This window comes from Loxodonta africana, chromosome 25 (genome assembly GCF_030014295.1).
Source record: "Loxodonta africana isolate mLoxAfr1 chromosome 25, mLoxAfr1.hap2, whole genome shotgun sequence".
NCBI classification, from domain to species: Eukaryota; Metazoa; Chordata; class Mammalia; order Proboscidea; family Elephantidae; genus Loxodonta; species Loxodonta africana.
In genome coordinates, this window is record NC_087366.1 from 3,393,614 (window position 1) to 3,412,486 (window position 18,873).

The 18,873-nt window shown below is 36.3% G+C and overlaps 1 protein-coding gene and 1 pseudogene across 2 annotated transcripts in view; both read left to right on the top strand.

Annotated features, from left to right (window-relative positions):
- KCNT2 (potassium sodium-activated channel subfamily T member 2) overlaps window positions 1–7,998 on the top strand; it is a 562,388-nt gene extending 554,390 nt beyond the window's left edge. The window contains exon 28 of one of the 2 annotated variants that reach the window (XM_023549164.2): window positions 5,012–7,998. In XM_023549164.2, the coding sequence (XP_023404932.1) occupies window positions 5,012–5,123 (112 nt within the window). In that variant the 3' untranslated portion in view covers window positions 5,124–7,998. The remainder of the gene's footprint in view (window positions 1–5,011) is intronic. The other variant, XM_064276485.1, reaches the window with a different exon arrangement.
- A 3,483-nt stretch (window positions 7,999–11,481) lies between these two features.
- LOC100662949 (elongation factor 1-alpha 1-like) lies at window positions 11,482–13,137 on the top strand (annotated as a pseudogene).
- The last annotated feature ends 5,736 nt before the right edge of the window (window positions 13,138–18,873 follow it).

Here is an 18,873-nt window from a genome sequence, read left to right on the forward strand (position 1 = left end):
ATGTGATAGCACTGCCTTAGAGTGTGGTATAGAGTTGAATAAGACATTTTCCTTGACTTTAAGTTACTCACATTCTAATTAGTAAAACTATAATTTAAGCATGAAAAATTTAATAGCAATATACAGCATGATTTTGTCATGAATTAAGTCAGTAGCAAATGAGTGGGTAGGCTAACAGTGCTTTTCTAAATTCAAGAAGAAAAAAAAATTACAGTGAATGAGAATGATTACAAAGGATAAGATAAGATGTGAACTGGTCTATGAATGGTACATAGGATTTGTGTAGGTGGAAAACAAGACACTCCACAACAGGAAAATGGCTTGATAAAATATGTTATGTAGGAACTGGCAAATGCAGTCCAGTTCGATTGGAGCAGAAGCTTTGTATTATTTTCATTCCTGTGGTAAGTAAATTAGACCTGACTCTGAAAGATCTTAAATGACAAAATAAGGAGCTTAAACATGACTTTATAGGCAATGGGCAGCATTTAGTTGCATAGGAACAAGCAATTAATAGGATTTATTAAGGGAATTTGGCAGTTGTTGGTGTAAGCTAGAAGATAAAATCTTAACAAGTATCTGCCCTATAGGTACATGGCTGTGAGCCGGGGCTAGATCAAGACCCCTACTCAGAATAGTGAACTTCAGGTTGTATTAGTGACATTAAACAAATACCAAAAATCTAAGAGCCTCATTGGATTTAAGACCATGGGATTTTTTTTTATATATATATTCAGGAAAATAAATAATAAAGTCAGACATTAGGAAAAGTGAGGACAATTTCTCATGTAGAGCATAAAATAGACCCATGGAAGTGGGTTAGAACTAAAGCTACTAATAAGCAAAGGGATCGGAAGTCTCCTTTTGTGTGTTGCCAGCTCAGTGGGAGTGTGTAGGTGGAGGCGGAAAGGGTTTGCTTGTTTCAAGGGAGCCATGCTGGAAGTGGAGTTGATTTGTAGGGTGGATTAGAGTTGAGATGAGTCTGGAAGTAGGGGGAAAAGTCAAAAAAGCTATTGTCATGCCTGAGGAAGATAAGAAGCTGTCATAACATCAAGATAATGGATTATAAAAGAAGGTTCCTATGCGAATGAATTTATGAAGTCAAAACTGTTAGACCTGGTCACTGACGAGGGAAGTGGAAACTAGATTATGAGTTTTCGAATCTGTGTATTTGCAAAAAAAAAAATTGCTGGTTCCTTGAAACAAGTCAGAATGGGGAGGCAGTTTGTCAAGTGAGAAAGGGAAGCATTGTTGTCTGGGGAAATAAAAGAGATGATGCATTGGGGTTTAGATACATTGTTTAAGTTGCTAAGTGGAAATGTCTAGAAAGCAGGTAGAGATACAGACTGAAGCTTTGAAGAAAAGTTAGTTCTATATAGAAAATTTTTAATTTTCATCTTCTAAATGAGTAAAGGTAAAAAAGGGAATGCATGTTCCAAAGAAGAGATACATAAAGAGGAAAAAGTAGAAAGATGAACCTTGAACTATTGAATAATGTTCAGTTCTAGGGAGGAAAGAGGAATGCATTTCACAAACTCATTTGGAAAATACATCAGTAGAATAACTTGGACCCAAAGTCCATGTGAAAATATTCCTAGAATGCAGTAAAGACACAACCAGCAAGTATGATAATGCTTTATTTTGTTATCTAATGACGAAGGTTAGAACATAGGAGTTTTGGGGAATCAGATGAATGGCAATTTCAGTGGGTAGAGTGCTTAAGGCAGCCTTCCAAAATTATATCCAGTGGTGGTGTTAAATTTACGGAGGACTTCAAGCTAGAAGAGAACATCTTATTTATGATTCATGTGGCTTTCCACTGCCTATTCTAGAGCCTCCACTTCGTCTATTACTATAACAAAACCACACAGCTCTATTTTTCTTGTTCCCATATTTTATTAGTCTTTAAACACATAAAAACAGACAGCTTTTGTTAATTCTCCAGTCTGCCCCTACGATCTCAATATTCTTATACCCCTTTTTCAAATAAATTATAATTCCTTTCATTATATAGTTTTTTTAGTTATATTTATCTGACTTGTATTTCATAATGAATTGTAAGTTTCCTGAGCCTAATACAACTATTTCCCATTATTATTTCTGACAGGATGGGAAGATATTATCTGTCTTTTTAGTGTGTGAACATGTCTTTCCATCATATATGCATGTTTTTAATTTGAATTAATTTCCAAAACTTTTGCACTTACAAATAAAATAATTTATGTTATAATATGTCTAGATAAACCAAAAAAAACCAAACCCACTGCCATTGACTTGATTCTGACTCATAGCGACCCTATAGGACAGAGTAGAACTGCCCCATAGAGTTTCCAAGGAGTGCCTGGTGGATTTGAACTGGAGACCTTTTGTTTAACAGCTGTAGCTCTTAACCATTATGCCCCCAGGGTTTCCAAAGGGCATCTGCCTCCCCGCTGGGGAATCGAACTGCAGTCTCCCTCATGACAAGCGGGGATATTCACCACTATACTAACGAGGATGGCTATGTCTAGATAGAATAGACATATTCAGAGAATGTTTCTCCTTTTGAGTACTATTTTTAAATTAGTTTTATTATTTTTATTAGTTTTAAGCTAAAACATCCGTTTGACTGCTGTAAAAAAAACCACTGGTCACATCATTACGATAATCTGGATTTGTGGTATTGACATAATGAATTTTTAATGTAGCTGGAGAAATGATAAATTGTTGTGCAAAAATGCCTACCGTGAGAAGTAGTGTATACAAACACAGTTTAAGAAATTTATTTTATTTGACCTGTTGTTTTACTAGTGATAATAAGGAAAGCAACTTCTGTAGCTATATCAATGGATTTAGGGGATAATGGATTATACTCATATTTTTTATGTTCTCAAAAAAATCATTTTCAAAGCTTACTTTAAATGAAGGGACAACATTAATTTGAGTCAAAGAACAATAAATCACTAGACAATATGGCGTTAAAAAACTTAATGTGCACTGTTTTCTTTATCAATCTATACTGCTGTTTATATTGAAAGTAATTATAAAGCAGTGTGCATAAAAAAAAAAAGATAACAAAAATCCAGTTAATAAACCCAAGGATTCTAATCTCAACTTTTATTTGATTGAAGAAAATAGACTTCAGTGATTTAAATTGCCTTTTCTCATTTTCACTAAGGGATACAAATTATATTTTCTCTTAGTCTTTAAAAGGAAAAGAACAATCTTTGTTAGAGCTCTGACTTTTAAACTGGTTTTTCTGTTCATTTTTAGTACCTCCTCCTAAAATTATTATAAAACTATTAAACACTAGTTTTAATTGCACTTGGAATATGACTTTCTTAAATGCTGTATTGCATATATATACTTTCCTTCCCTCCTTCCTTTGGAACAGAAATTGAAACTATTTAACCTTAAACTTAATGCCTTCATTAGCTCTTTCCTATCTTTTCTTTCAACTTTATGTATCACTATGAGTTGGAATGTACTCAACAGCAACGGGTTGAGTTTGGTTTTGGTTTATTCCCTGGTTGGAGTCTCTGATTGTGCAAATGGTTAACATGCTCAGCTGCTAACCAAAACTTTGAAGGTTCAAGTCCACCTAGAGGTACCTCAGAAGAAAGGCCTGGTGATCTACTTCCACAAAATCAACTACTGGAAACCCCATTGAACACAGTTCTACAGTGACACACACGGGGTCATCATAAGTCAGAACTGACTCAGCAACAACTGGTTTTTATCCCCTGCTCTAACCAATCTTCTAAAATCAATCTCACTTTCTGTGCATGCCAGGAATACCCCTTCTCCCTACTGCCTATTGTCCAGGCCTATGATTGCTTCCCAGCTCTTCTCCACTCAAGCCTGGAGAGACAAGCTGGACTCACACCTCTTCAGTAAAGGTTTCCCTGTTTCCCTCTGTCATTCTTTTTCTCTTTGTGGAATGTTTACAACTTCTTTTTCTCCTTTATATCTGCTTCTTAAGTTCTAATCTTTTGAAGGACATGCATCAAGTTTTGTGACTTTTTTATGCCTAAGTCCTAGAACAATGTTCTACATGTGACAGGTGCTAAGGAAGTGGACACTGATGTTATCATTGGACAGTCTGAAGTGAAAGACTTTTCATAAATTAAATTTTAACATAAATGAAATATTTGAGTTTGCCCGTTGAACATTATTCTAGTTACTGGTAGAATCAGTTAAGAATTATTTTTATATACTATGGTAAAATTGCTTAGGAGTTCTGACAGCCCAGTGGTTAAGAGCTTGGCTGCTAACCAAAAGATTAGAAGTGTGACTCCACCAGCCACTCTTTGGAAGAAACCCTGTGGTATAGTTCTACTCTGTCCAACAGGGTCCCCATGAGTTGGAATAGACTCAGCCACAATGGTTTGGTTTGGTTTTATAATTGCTTACTATACCATAACCTGAATTTTAGGTTCATATTTTTTAGGTAATAAGGTAGTTCAGACACTGTGCATAATATTAGCCATAAAAAAAAAAAATAGCATTTATAAAATCATTAACTTTATAAAATCACAGAATATTTAAATTTGAAGAGACTATAGCAATTACTTAGGTCAAATTTCTAGCTTTTTCAATAATAAAAATAAGTTGGGTAATGGAAGAACAATGGCTAGGATTTAGGTTTTTTTTTTTTTTAATTGTGCTTTAGGTGAAAGTTTACAGCTCAAGTTAATTTCTCATACAAAAATTTATACACGTGTTGTTTTTTTAGAATTTAGGTCTTTTTGATAAAGTGCTGAAATGGATTATAATTGAAAAAATGATGCTTGATTGAAAAGCATTCATCTTCATATTCTCAGGTAAACAAAATAAAAAAATATTCTCAGGTATGGAAGTAATAATACAAGATCTGCAAAATGTTACAGGCCTAGTAAACCGTGAGTCCTTCCGTGAACGTTACCTATAGAGACAGTTTAGATAACCGGAAAACTGAGCAAATAATAAAGTGTTAGGGTGAATTAATTTTGTCTTTATTAATTACTAAAACACTGTTTTGTTTTTTTATTAGATATTTAATCCGACCAGATCCATTGGCCTACCTTCCAAACAGTGAACCCAGTCGAAAAAACAGCTTCTGCAATGCCACTGGACAAGACGCTCGGGAAGAAACTCAGCTATGATAAAAAGAAAAGAGACATTTTTATTTCTACCAGGACTTTGCTCAAGACAGCTCTAACCCTTAGGACAAAAGTGCTGCTGACATGAAACAAACGAGATTGGAATAGGTTCAATTCTCTCATATTTAAAAAAAAAAAAAAAATTGTTCTAATTATAGATTATTTTGAAACTTCATGTGCTGCTTAATAATTGCTCCTTCCCATTAATATTTGAAAGATATCAATGGAATGATTTTGGAAAACTAGATTAAAACATGAAGATTTAAATATTATATTTATTAATTACTTGAAAATGATCTGAACCACATGAAGCCAATTTTAAAATGATTAGAGTTTTATGAACGTAAACAAAAAATCCAACTCCTTTTTGTGCATCACAATGGACATGGAAATTGTTGCTTTCCTTAGTGTGTCATTTTTATATTCTTTAAACTTGCTGTTATATCGAATTGGAATCATTATAAAGGTCTAGTCTTCTCTACAAAGAAATTAACAAACTGGGTGGCTGATTTTCATCTAAGGATCATAGTTTGCTTTGGAATACGCATCTTTAAGTCATTTTAATCTTTTTTTGTCTGACTTTTCATATGGGACCATATTCATTTTAGAATTTGAGATGGTCATAGCATGTTTTATGACACTTAAGAAACCAAAACATAAACGGAAAGAAATATTAAGTACCTGAATATTTTTAAAACTTTAATATGACATACAGGAAGTGTACTAAAAAACAAATCATCTGTTGCTCTCCTAAAAGAATGCGTAGCATAGAGAAGATACTTAACACACAATTTGTTGGTATACATTTAATCCAAAAATTGGTATTTTAACTGGATTTCTTGAAATGTGCAGCTATGATTTTCATTAGACTCGTGGGCATTAACATTTTTCATATATTTGTATAGTATACTAATTGGAAGGATAGTTTAAAATTCAAAGATGCAAAATTATACTTTTTATGAAATACAAAGTCATTTCAAAATACTAAAAGTCCTCCTTTATGCCCTGGATATTAAAATAATCAAGAGCCCTGGTGGCACAATGGTTAAGTACTTGGCTGCTAACTAAAAGGTGTGAGATTTGAACCCACCAGCCGCTCTAAGGGAGAAAAGACCTGGCAACCTGCTCCGATAAAGATTACAGCCTAGAAAACCCTATGGAGCAGTTCTACTCTGTCTGACAGGGTAGACGTGAGTCAGAATCAACTCAATGGCACAGAACAACAATTAAAATAATCACAAAAACTTTTGTATGTAAAAACATTTTATTTAACTTTGAAAAATCATATAGAGGAACTATGTTTTAGCATAGTAAGAAAAAAACATATAATTTAAAATATGTACTTTTAAATTTAATATGAATGATGCAGAATTTGGCATAACTGTTAATGAAATTTACAACAAAATTTAAAGGTAAATTGACTCTTGATGGCATCAGTGATTTTGTCTGTATTGTTTTCCCCCCCCCCTTTTTTTTTAATGGAAACAGGCCAAAAAGCACAAGAGAATGTATACATAGTTTACAGGTATTTAAAGCGTGGAAAGGTATATCTGGAAACCCTGGTGGCGTAGTGGCAAAGTGCTACGGCTGCTAACCAAGAGGTTGGTAGTTCGAATCTGCCAGGCGCTCCTTGGAAACTCTATCGGGCAGTCCTACTCTGTCCTGTAGGGTCCTACAAGTCGGAATCAACTCAACGGCAGTGGGTTTTTTTTTGTTTTTTTTTTAAGGTATATCTGTGGGTGAAATATTGGGAAATTAAAAAATATATTTTTCTTCTAATTCTGTATTTTTTTTATTTCTGAATTTGACATTATGTTTTACTTTGGCAAAAAAAATAGTATATATAAGACTAGAATGGGACATTTTATCCTTTCTTTTCATAGAGAAGCAGATTAATTGAAAGGAAAACAGAAGGATTAAAAAGCATGGATAAAGAAAGCTTAATAATCCCCCAATAATTCTATAAAATAAAATTGAAAATCAAAGATTATACTTATTGTATAATTTGGCTTAGAAAACATGAAATGTCAATTTTTTTTACCTTTTTTTTTTTTTTTTTACTATCCTACCCTCATTTTACAATAACAAGAACAACAAGAATTTCCCCTAATACTTAGAAAGATCGTATGTATATCAATCTGTATATGTTATAAACACATATAAAATACATTTGACAAACACAGTCATATAAAAAGTTGCAAAACTAAAGACAGAATTGGACTTATATATGTAATGGAGAACAACAATAACTTTAATTTTTTTTTATTTGCTAATCTGTAGTCAACTATGATGTTTCTTTGAGTTGACATTTCCTTGCTCCATTGCAGTTATTTTTAGAAATAAATGTAAGATTTTACAAATATTCTGTTTCCCCACAGGATCTCAAGGTCAGCGTTTTTACAAAATGGCAGTCCTTAAGACTAGGATTTTAAGCTAGGACATGATTACATTTCCTATAAAACTAGAAATTATTTGATAAAATCTTAAATAAGTATTTTTGATTATGAACATTAGTCCAAATTTAATATTTGACACAATTCATATCAGCTTGCTATATTAATGGTAGTTTATTAGCTTTTCTGTTACTTAAAGAATAAGAACATGCTTATAATAGCCTTTTAAGAAATGGTTGCCTTTTTAAATTAAATTCTACTTGCACATGAAAAAAAACAAAATCAATAATAGTCCTTGTACCCTTTCGGTTGGTTCTGTTTATTGTCTATGTACCATTTTGCTACCAGTTACATTGAATTGCTTTGAAATAAATAATAAAATTATTTCTGATGATGAAAACTCTTGGTGTTCTTTGTCAAAGTTTAGTTGTTTAGACAAATTGCATGTTCAATGAAACTATCAAATTTGTTACTTTGTTATCTCAACTGAAATATGAAGATAATCTCATTGGAAAAAATAGTCATAAATAAGTTGCTGTTGAATTTCTTCTTAATATAGGAGATTTTTAATAATTAAATGGTAGGAAAGCAAAAGGCAGGTTGGAAGGAAGAGGGAAAGAAAGAGGAAGAGAGAAAGGGAAACGTAAAAAAGGAAAGGAGAAAAGGAAGTGAGGGAAAAACTAATATAGGTACTAGAAGATTGTGTTCGGTTTTGTTTACAAAATAATGAATAATGCCCTCAATACAGTAATTTAAAGGCAGGTAATCACTGGTTGGAATCACTGGTTAGAGGAAAGAAAAATAATTTTAAATATAAAAGTAGACTACTGTTCCAGGCAAATGGAGTATACACATATCTCCCTATTCTCGCCACTAAGTCCAGCTAAAAACCCTGGACATTGTATATAAAACAAACAAGAAAACTCTGGAAAGTGGAGAGAAGAAAGAAGACTGACTAGAGAACCAGGCCTTGAGGAACAGCACGGTGGCAAATTCCCTGGGTTTTCTTTTTGCCCCCTTTACATCCTAGACCGGATGTTGGGAAACACCAATGCACACAGACCAAAGAATCCTGAGAAAAACCTGATTGCTCAGTCAAGGACTGGCTCCTGCAGCATTTGCAACTTCCGTAGTGCCAGACTCCTGAGGCTTCTGAGTGTGGGCAGCTTCTCCAAAACAAGACTCTTAGACTATGTAGTGGTCAGTGTACCCAGTGCCCAGCAGCTACCCACAGGGGGATCCTTGCCCATGAGCAGCTCTTCCTGGAACCCTAGAGGGTGGATCTCCAGTAAGTTCCACCACAGCACCACAGTGACTTCGCCGCCGGTCTCTGAGCCATAGCTGCACCGTCTCCAAAAACGTCTGGATTTCAGCCTTGGGACACTATTCCCTTGATACTCTGTTTCATCCCCGAAGATAACAGATGTTCCTTGTATCTGCTATTCCTATATTATTTTAAAGTCCTCTTTAGATTTTATTAGCCAATCTGGCATACTTTCACGCTATATTAATAATTCTTTATATTAAACTTTCTCTGTTCACATTACTGTGTGGCGTCTCTCCCCAGGTTGGACCCTAGCTGGTATGTGATTCACAAATCAGTAGTTCTCAGTCTGAGGTAATGGTGTATGAGATATCCCTCAGACTGCAAACCTAAGGGGCAGACTTAGGGCAAATTCAAGAATTAAATATCACCTGCTGAGAAACTTTTCAGGCAGAGGATGCATTCGCCCTGCGGAGCGAGAGACCATTTTTATTTCATTTTGATCATCTCTACCCTTTTTGCAAGGCCGTTCCCAGTGTGTTTGATTTTGCGGAGCAGGCCAGCTTTGATTACGATAGACCAATCTGAGCTTATAGCAAACGGTTCTTTAAAACAGGTATTTAGTTTATAATTAAGCTACATGTGCTACTTGATGATTTGGTAGAGTTGTATTTTATTACTTTTGTCTAAAAATGTTTCAGGGCAATGATCTGCCTTTCTGAGGATAAGCAATAGCAGGAATTTTTTTTAACAAATTGCGCTATGATTTAATCAAATCCCAAAGAAATATAGTTTCATACAAAATTTTTATTTTCCTCTTTTGCCACCATGTATATAAAACACCTGTTTTATTTCACGTGATACCAGGCCAGGTACCTTTGCACTTGAAAATTAAGTACAATTGCAAAAGAAAACATTTTTAAATTGATAGGTTGCCACTCAATGATCTTTATGTTATTTATATTCATGCGGAATACGAAAGCTTGATTGGGCCATGCTATGGACTTCATTGTGTTCCCCAAAAAGAAACGTGGCAGTCCTAATCCCCCCTCCCCCCACCACTCCACAACCCTGTAAAACTAATCCTGTTTGGAAATAGAGATCATGTTTTTTATTTTAGTGAGAGCCTATGAGAGTAGCTGAATCCTAAACTTAATCTCTTCTGAGTGGTATTTTATAAAAAGAGCAGAACTGACACAGACACGCACAAGGGGAAGACAGAGTCCGTGTGAGAACCCGTCTACAAGGAAGGCAATGCCAAGGATTTCCAGCAGAGGAATTCCAAGGACTGCCGGCAGACACCGGAAACTAGGAGAGAGGCCCAAAGAAGAAGCTGACACGACCAAACCCTGACAGGGACTTGTGGCATTTATCATGGTAGCACTAGGTAATTAAGACAGGTCATCGCAATACAAAAATGTATTTTCTTCTCTGAAAACTCTGAACTTGTGATAAGGCAGTGCCTATGGGACGCTGTTTCACTAGACCTGAAGGAAGTACTGAAGTTGGGGTTTGTAAATATCGTGCATGGTCATATATGCACACTGAATTTATATATGACCAAAGTAATAATTCTACAGTTATAAGTACTTTTTATTACTGCTTATTGTTATTATTTCAAAAATTGCACCTTGTTGTGTCAAATGTAATAGATTCCAAATTTTAATAGAACAGAATAAGACCCCAAAATATCTGTCAATTTGTCATATGATCTCACAAAGAAACTGATACTTTATAATAACATATTAGTCAGGACAGGCTTGGCCCTCCTGCAGTGATAGATAAACACTATAATCTTGGTGGCTTAATTCAATTAAAATTTATTTTTATCTAGAATAATGCCCAATGCAGAAACGGTCTAAAGTCTCAGAATGAAAGATTTTATAAATATCCATCCAAGTGAATAATATAAATACAGAAATAACTGAAGTAATAAAAATATTTATTACCTTTTCTGAGAATTCAAATCTGGAAATAAAAGAAGTAGAAAGGAAGAACAATTAAAAAATACTTCAACTTTACATATTTTGGGCCAATGAATGATTTGATTTTTTTAAAAAATACTATTTTATAATTTTTTTTTAATGAAGATTAATTGCTTTTTAATGTTTTGGGTGAACAGCATGCTGTGAAGTGAGTATGAAATGACTGACATTTAGCCTGGAAAACATGTTGCTAAAGATAATTAAGAAGCTGTGTTTGATTTATAATGTCTAAACTAAAGGAAGGGAATTTTTTTTTTTTTTTAATTACTCAAAGTCCTCTAAATCAGTGTGAACACTTCTCATTCCTCTTGAGAGAACTTAATTTGAAGCAAGAAGAAGAGTAAAAATCCTAAATTAACAGAGAAAAAGATAGTTCTTTGATCACTTTTGAATGTAAACATGTCAGGCACGGATATTTAAAATAAGAAATCTGTCTTTTGAAAAATTCTACCTATTTTCCAATATAGTTGTGACACTTATTAGATTGTACTAAAAGTTTAACACTCTTAATAAAGTAATTTTATTTTTATAGAAATTCATTTGGGGGTCATGATTTTTTTTTTTCCTTTTTCTTGAGTTTGCTGAAATATCGACATTCAGCTACTGCAAATAACAAACTTTTAAAAGTGTATTATTAAGAATCTGTCAGAGCTTTTTCTCAACAGATTTGCTGCAATAGCACAGGTGTTGGTGAAAACTATTGCAAAGTCTAAGCCAAAATGCAAAAGAAAAAGACCCGTATCAATATCGTCCCCATTGGATACATAGATTAGGGCAAGTCTGCCACCACAGGTCAGCTCATCTACGAATGTGGTGGGACTGACAAAGAACCACTGAAAAATTTGAGAAGGAACCTGCTGAGATGGGAAAGGTCTCCTTCAAGTATGCCTGGATCTTGGATAAACTGAAAGCTGAACGTGAGCGAGGTATCACCATTGATACCTCCCTGTGGAAATTTGAGACCAACAAGTATTACGTGACCATCATCGATGCCCCCACGACACAGAGACTTTATCAAAAACCTAATTACAGAAACATCACAGGTTGACTGTGTTGTCCTGATTGTTGCTGCTCGTGTTGGTGAATTTGAAGCTGGTATCTCCAAGAATGGGCAGACCTGTGAGCATGCCCTTCTGGCTTACACATTAGGTGTGAAACAACTAATTGTTATCAAAATGGATTCCACTGAGCCACCCACCCTACAGCCAGAGGAGCTACGAGTAATAGTACAAGATCTGCAAAATGTTACAGGCTTCCTGAACAGTGAGTCCTTCTGGCAATTTTACCTATACAGACACAGTTTAGATAAACTGAAAACTGAGCAAATAACAAAGTGTTAGGGTTAAGAAAATTGGCTACAACACTGACACAGTAGTATTTGTGCCAATTTCTGGTTGGAATGGTGACAACACGCTGTAACAAAGTGCCAACAAGCCTTGGCTCAAGGGATGGAAAGTCACCCATGAGGATGGTAATGTCCATGGAACCATGCTGCTTGAAGCTCTGGATTGCATCCTGCCACCAACTCGTCCAACTGACAAGCCCCTTCATCTGCCTCTCCAGGATGTCTACAAAATTGGTAGTACTGGCACTGTCCCTGTGGGCAGGGTGGAGACTGGTGTTTTCAGGCCTGGCATGGTGGTCACCTTTGCTCCAGTCAATGTCACCACTGAAGTAAAGTCTATGGAAATGCACCATGGAGCTTTGAGCGAAGCTCTGCCTGGGGACAATGTAGGCTTCAATGTCAAGAATGTCTCTGCCAAAGATATTCGTTGTGGCAATGTAGCTAGTGTCAGCAAAAATGACCCACCAATGGAAGCAGCTGGCTTCACTGCTCAGGTGATGATCCTGAACCAGCCAGGCCAAATCAATGGTGGTTATGCCCCTGTGCTGGATAGTTACACAGCTCACATTGCTTGCAAATTTGCTGAGCTCAAAAAGAAGATTGATTGCCATTCTGGTAAGAAGCTAGAAAACCAAAACCAAACCCATTGCCCTTGAGTCAATTCCAACTCCTAGTGACCTTATCAGATAGAATAGAACTGCCCCATGGGGTTTCCAAGAAGTACCTGGTGGATTCAAACTTCCCACCTTTGGCGAGCAGCCATAGCTCTTAACCACTACGCCACCAGTGTTTCCAAGAAGCTAGAAGATGGTCCCAAATTCTTGAAGTCTGGTGATGCTGCCATCATTAACATGGTTCCTGGCAAGCCCACGTGTGTTGAGAGCTTCTCTGACTATCCTCCTTTGGGTCATTTTGCTGTTCGCCGTATGAGTCAGACAGTTGCTATGGTGTCATCAAGGCAGCGGACAAAAAGGCTGCTGGAGCTGGCAAGGTCACCAAGTCTGCTCAGGAAGCTCAGAAGGCTAAGTGACTGTCACCCATAACACCTGCCACCCCAGTCTTAACCAGTGATGGAAGACAAGTCTCAGAACTGTTTGTCTCAATTGACCATTTAAGTTTCGTAGTAAAAGATTGGTTAATGATAACCGTGCATTGTAAAGCATTCAGAAGGAAAAGAATGTTTTGTGGACCATTTGCTTCTTTTGTGTCTGTGGCAGTTTTAAGTTATTAGTTTTTAAATTAGTACTTTTTAAATGGAAACAACTTGACCAAAAATCTGTCACAGAATTTTGAGACCCATTAAAACAAAGTTTGATGAGAAATCATTGTCTTCTTTTGGTCAACACTGAAGCTTTATAATTCTGTTTTCTCTGCTAAAACTATTCAGGGTTAACTGAAATGCTTCAAGCAGCAATTGAGTGTTTTTTTCACCTGTCTAAGGAGAGGGGTCTTTAAGAACCTGGTGGAAAAGCAACGGGAGTAGGGTTGGTTGGAATGCTTAATATTGGTTAGGACAGAAAAGTGGAAGTAACTAGTAATGTTTATATACAAGCGGCCTTGGAAGAAGGCCGCGTTCTGTAATAAAGGCCCTGTTACGTAGAGAACTTAGTTTTGTGTAGTATTACTGAGTGAGTTTATTATAATCTCCTCAATTTCCCACTTTTCGAAATGTGCATTTTCACGTTTACAAAGAACGCAGCACTTAGAGTCTAAACCGAGACTTAAGTAGCACTGAGCCGCTTACCGCCTCTGAGACAATCGTGTCTGGGTTCTAGGAAAAATAAAGGTGAAAGATACTGGAAAAATAAAAAAAGAATCTGTAAGTGAAAAAGCTTAGTGTATAAAGAGTTCTGTAACATTTGTAAAGTTTTTCTTAGATGACCATTACTAAATGGTATTTACAAGAGGTGCCCTGCCTATGGGGTCGCTATGAGTCGGAACCGACTCGACGGCAGTAGGTTTGTTTGTTTTTTTGGCCCTGCCTCATAATTATTTGGGCTTTCAGAGCAATTTTTCGATATTAAAAGAATCAAACTTCCCAGGCATCTTCCAATAGTCCCGAACAGCATCTTTTCGTTTACTCCTTTATATGAAGTAGCCACCAAAGCAATTACCGAGTTCATATAACCTTGAAGTAACTTAGCCAAGTAATTTCACATCTGTCTGTCTCATAGATAGAAGACAGTTTCCATCTGAGTCTCAAACCAATTGCGTTTTGTAACTCTTCCAATATCATCATAGAATAAATTAGAGGCTGTAGATGATTATCAAGGGTAAGTAATTTGTTTTGTGTATAGAATATTGATCATGTCTCTAAACATATCTGTGTTGTGATTGCCATATCTTACACTCTGCTATGGTGCACTGTACTCACTTTTAAAGAGGCAACTACTTAGCCCTGGGGCATTCAAGAGCTAAATGGTAGGGCATTTTGGCCAAGTAGAAAAATGGTCAACCAGCATCAACTCTGTGATTTTGTGTCATGGCAGGGATGGTGCTCTATGGGTCGCTAATGATAAAGTTGTGCTTGTGCCCATTGCTTGCTTAGCAATTTAAAGCAAAACACTTGCTTAAAGAAGGCTCTGCTGATGGGAGTATGTGTCAAGCTTGATCTTGAGCCAGGACTCATACCAAATGGCTCTGTCAACAGCTCTGAGGAGCTTGACACCACTGGCAGTGGTATCTGGGTAATGAAATTAGAAAATGATGTTTGTAGGGGAAAATCGTTATAGATACGGACAATAGATATAAACTCTTAGTTTACTCCAGGGCTACACCAATAAGTCTAACTCCAATCTTGCACTTCTCCATTCCTTTCTCCAAACTGTAGTGAGAAATTTTTTTTCCAAAATTTAAGTTGATTCTTGGTTAAAATCATTTAAAGGCTTCTCATTACTCTTACAAAAAAGACCAAAATAAACTAGCAGGCCTAATAGGTATAATCTGATCCGTGCTTTTACCTCTTCCATCTCACCTCTTGATCACTATCTCCCACTTACAATGAATTCTCAGTTTTTCAAGTATGCCACCTGCTCTTTCCCTAATAAACACTGTACCTGAGCTATTTCTTCTGCCTCAAATTATTATCCCCTAGATTTGGCTAACTTCTATGTATCCACTATTCATTTAGTTATGCAAAAATATTTATTGAGAGCCATACTTGAACTAAATCGTAATCATACTTAGTAGTATGATTAAAAAAAAAAAAGTTGCCATTGAGTCTATTCCGACTCATAGTGACCCTTAAGTATTTGATAATAAGGAAGGAACAAACTTTTAAAATCTGATTACAGAATTCCTTTCAGGGAGAGAATGTACCTGCTATTTAAAAACCAAACCCATTGCCATCCAATCAGTTCAGACTCATAGGAATACACTATTGGGCATGTTTGGCTAAAAGAGAAGCTTCTGTGGCAATAACCTGAATGGGCTGGAGCTAGACAAGTGGCAGTTCAACTAACCTGCATAAGAAGAAAACAAAAGAGACTTGGAGAGAAGAAAAAGGAATAAGTCTATTGAGGAGGATAGTAAGAGAAGGAAGGTCTGAACAACATATGACAGGTGGTAGATGAGTACAGGAGTGAGCTGGGAGAAGCTTTGGACAGAGAAGTTTTCAGTGCTGGAGGTGATAAAATGAATTTTTATGAAAAACATATCTGATATTTGTTTTAAATGTTTTCTCTGTGTTATAAATCAATGTATCTGCCCCTTCCTCCCTCATTGACCCAAATCTTCAATAAATTCTGTTACTTAAAGAAACTTGTTGTGATGAGTCAATGAGGAAAAATGAATTCATTGAGGGCTGTAGCTGTCAGTGAATAATTGGCATGTACCAAGTGGTATTTTCTTTAGTTATATTACATAGACTGTAATTGAGATGGAGAGGAAAGTGTAAAATGTCCTTCTTCCCCTGGTGAGTTGACCCAGAGATCTGTTCCACGCCTGTATAGCCCCATAAATATGTCATGGGCCTTGGGAACAAATGGGCAAAGGGCTCTGAGGCTTATATGGTTGGGAAGGGGAAGAATCTGGAGAGGTCAAATGCAGAAGAAGAGGCAAAGAAGAGGAAGAGGGAGGCTTCTTGAAACAGTCTGGTCTCAAGATATGTGACTGTCTATGGTCAGCTTTAATGGTGTCAAAGGAAAAAAAAATTACCTCCCCATCTGGGACCTAAGATTAGATATTGCCAGCATACAATTACATAATCATCTACCTCCAGGAAAACTTACAGCTAAAGCACTAGGGGAGGGGACCTGCATCCCTAGGGTACATTCTTTCAGTACAGCTTCATTATAAGTATCATGTAGGTGGTGGGGAGGAGAAACTGCTTTCTGTTGCCCCTGTTCTTGTCTGATACTTGGAGAATAAAGGGCCTGCATAGTGTTCAACAATAAAATGACCTGTGGTTCAAGACAAAGCTGACAGCGATGAGGAGGAAGACATGGGGCACACACACATGCACACACACAAACTACTACCAGGTGATTCAGTATGAGACTTGAGACAAGTTCATTTTCTTCTCATATAAGGTAATTCCTGAAGAGGAAACGGAGGACCCAATAATTAAGTTGCATTTGTTTAATGTTTGTTTTCCTTGATAGACTGTACACTTCCCAAAGTCAGGATACATGGCCCTATCTCTATTCCCCTAACCCTTGGATTATTGATTTTTGAAAATATTTGTTGACTAACAGGCTTTATCTTATAAATGCTAAAAAATGCTGGATACCACATATTACTCAAAGACTGAGAAAGTATGTCTTTTAAACTAATTGTGTTCGGTTGGTCCACACACTATTTAAGAAATGCCTGTTTCTAATTTTTTATGCTTATGTGTGAGTATGTGCCAGAGCACGAAGTGAAAAAGAAATGCATGTCTGAGTAGAAATGGGGAAGGAAAGGTAAGAACATTCTTTTACTTCAAAAGTTTTCTTTTTTTTGTTTTCCTACTCAAAGCCACAAACTTGAGTTTAGATAACAAAGATGGATCGTTCCATTGATACTGATGCTGTTATATAGGAAGGGTAATGATTGAATTCAAAATCTATTTGCTCAGTCCTAAAGAAATGAAAGAAATTACTAATGTGCATGGGCAGAATAAAGTGGACAAGAGTAGGAGATGCAAATCTCATTAATTTTGCATATGTGTTTCTTTTGCTCTTTCTACCTCAATTTCTGTATGAGTGTGTGTTTTTGATTATACATATAGCTGATCTTAGCAAACGAAAAAGGAACTCTGATGGTGCAAGGGTTAGGTGCTCAGATGTTAACCTAAAAATTGGTGTTCAAATCCACCCAGTGGCTCTGCAAAAGAAAAGACCTGAAGATCTGCTTCAGTAAAGAGTACAGCCTAGAAAATACTATGGAGCAGTTCTGCCCTGCCACATGGGGTCACTATGAGTTGGAATTGACCTGACTGGCACCCAACAACAATAGCAAAGGAAAAGCTGGTAAATCAGTCTTCAGAAAGGCCAGGAACATTTTCATGATACAAAAAGTGATTTTAAAAAAACTTCAAGTTTTTGCTCATTTGTGCCACTACTCCCAAGGTTCAAATTCCTAGAGCTGAAAGATTGAGTAGGCTTTTTCTCAAAATGATGCAACTGAACACCATCTCCCCACAGTGCCCATTCTGTGTACGTGTTGCATGTGTGTGTGTGTCAATATGTGTGTGTGATTTTTCAATATCTGCCCTTCCTATTTTAGAGTGATTCATCATTATTTGTAGAATTAGTGGGATGCCCTTCCCTGCCTCCACTATGAAAAAATAAAGGTGGAAGTTCTCCACTATCCTAATTCCTGTGATCTACTCTTGGCCACACCTAAGATTTCAATCAAGAGCTGATAAGGTGAAGGATTGGTTAGAATTGATTTGTTCTGCCTTACAAAAGCATCTGTGATGCCCCAAAATATGGAATGTCTAGCAAGTATTGTAGCATATAATACTATTATTTTGACTACGTTGTTTTTCCTTCCAAACTTAAAGATCCTCATTGATTCTTCCCTGTTTTCCAAGCCTGTTTCTTTATTCTCTGGTTAGTAGTACTAGTTCCAATATCTGTCTAAAAATCGCTCTTTTATATAAGGAAATGTGGTCTTGTCAGTTGTGAACAAGTGTGGGAGATAGTTTGCAAAAAGAGCTACAATGATTTTCTTTTTTGATTCATGTAATTCTGTATTGACTGTAGGTTTGACCCTGTAAATTGCTTTGGCTAATGGGACATCTGCAAGCAAGATGGAAGCAGAAGTCCTGAAAAGTCTTGCTCATTAGATTTACTTTCTTTTGCTCCTCTTTAAGACTATGTGAAAACAATGTCAATAAGCCTGGGCTGATGTACTGGAGGATGTGCAATCACGTGAAGAATAGACAAGTGGTCACAGTTGAGACCTCCTAGATCTAACAGCCTGCCAAACATATGAGTGATGCTATCCTAGACCACCTCACACCAGCACATCTTCCAGATGGCCACACGAATGAGCCAAAATAGCTCAGATCAGAAGAAATACCATCTAATCTACAGAATCATAAGGAGTAATAAATGTTTCTTGTTTTAGGCTACTAAGTTTTGGAGTGATTCGTTATAGGGTAAAACCTAACTGACATATCATGAACTCTGTCTGATTTGTATACCCTCTTCAAAGAGAGAGAACACAAGGACTTTCTTAGTTAATTCATCCACCTCCAAATTCAGGATCTCTAGTGATGTCCAGTCCTTCTGTAGTTCTTCCCTCAGGCACTAAAATCTCTAAGCCAGGAAAGCCTGAG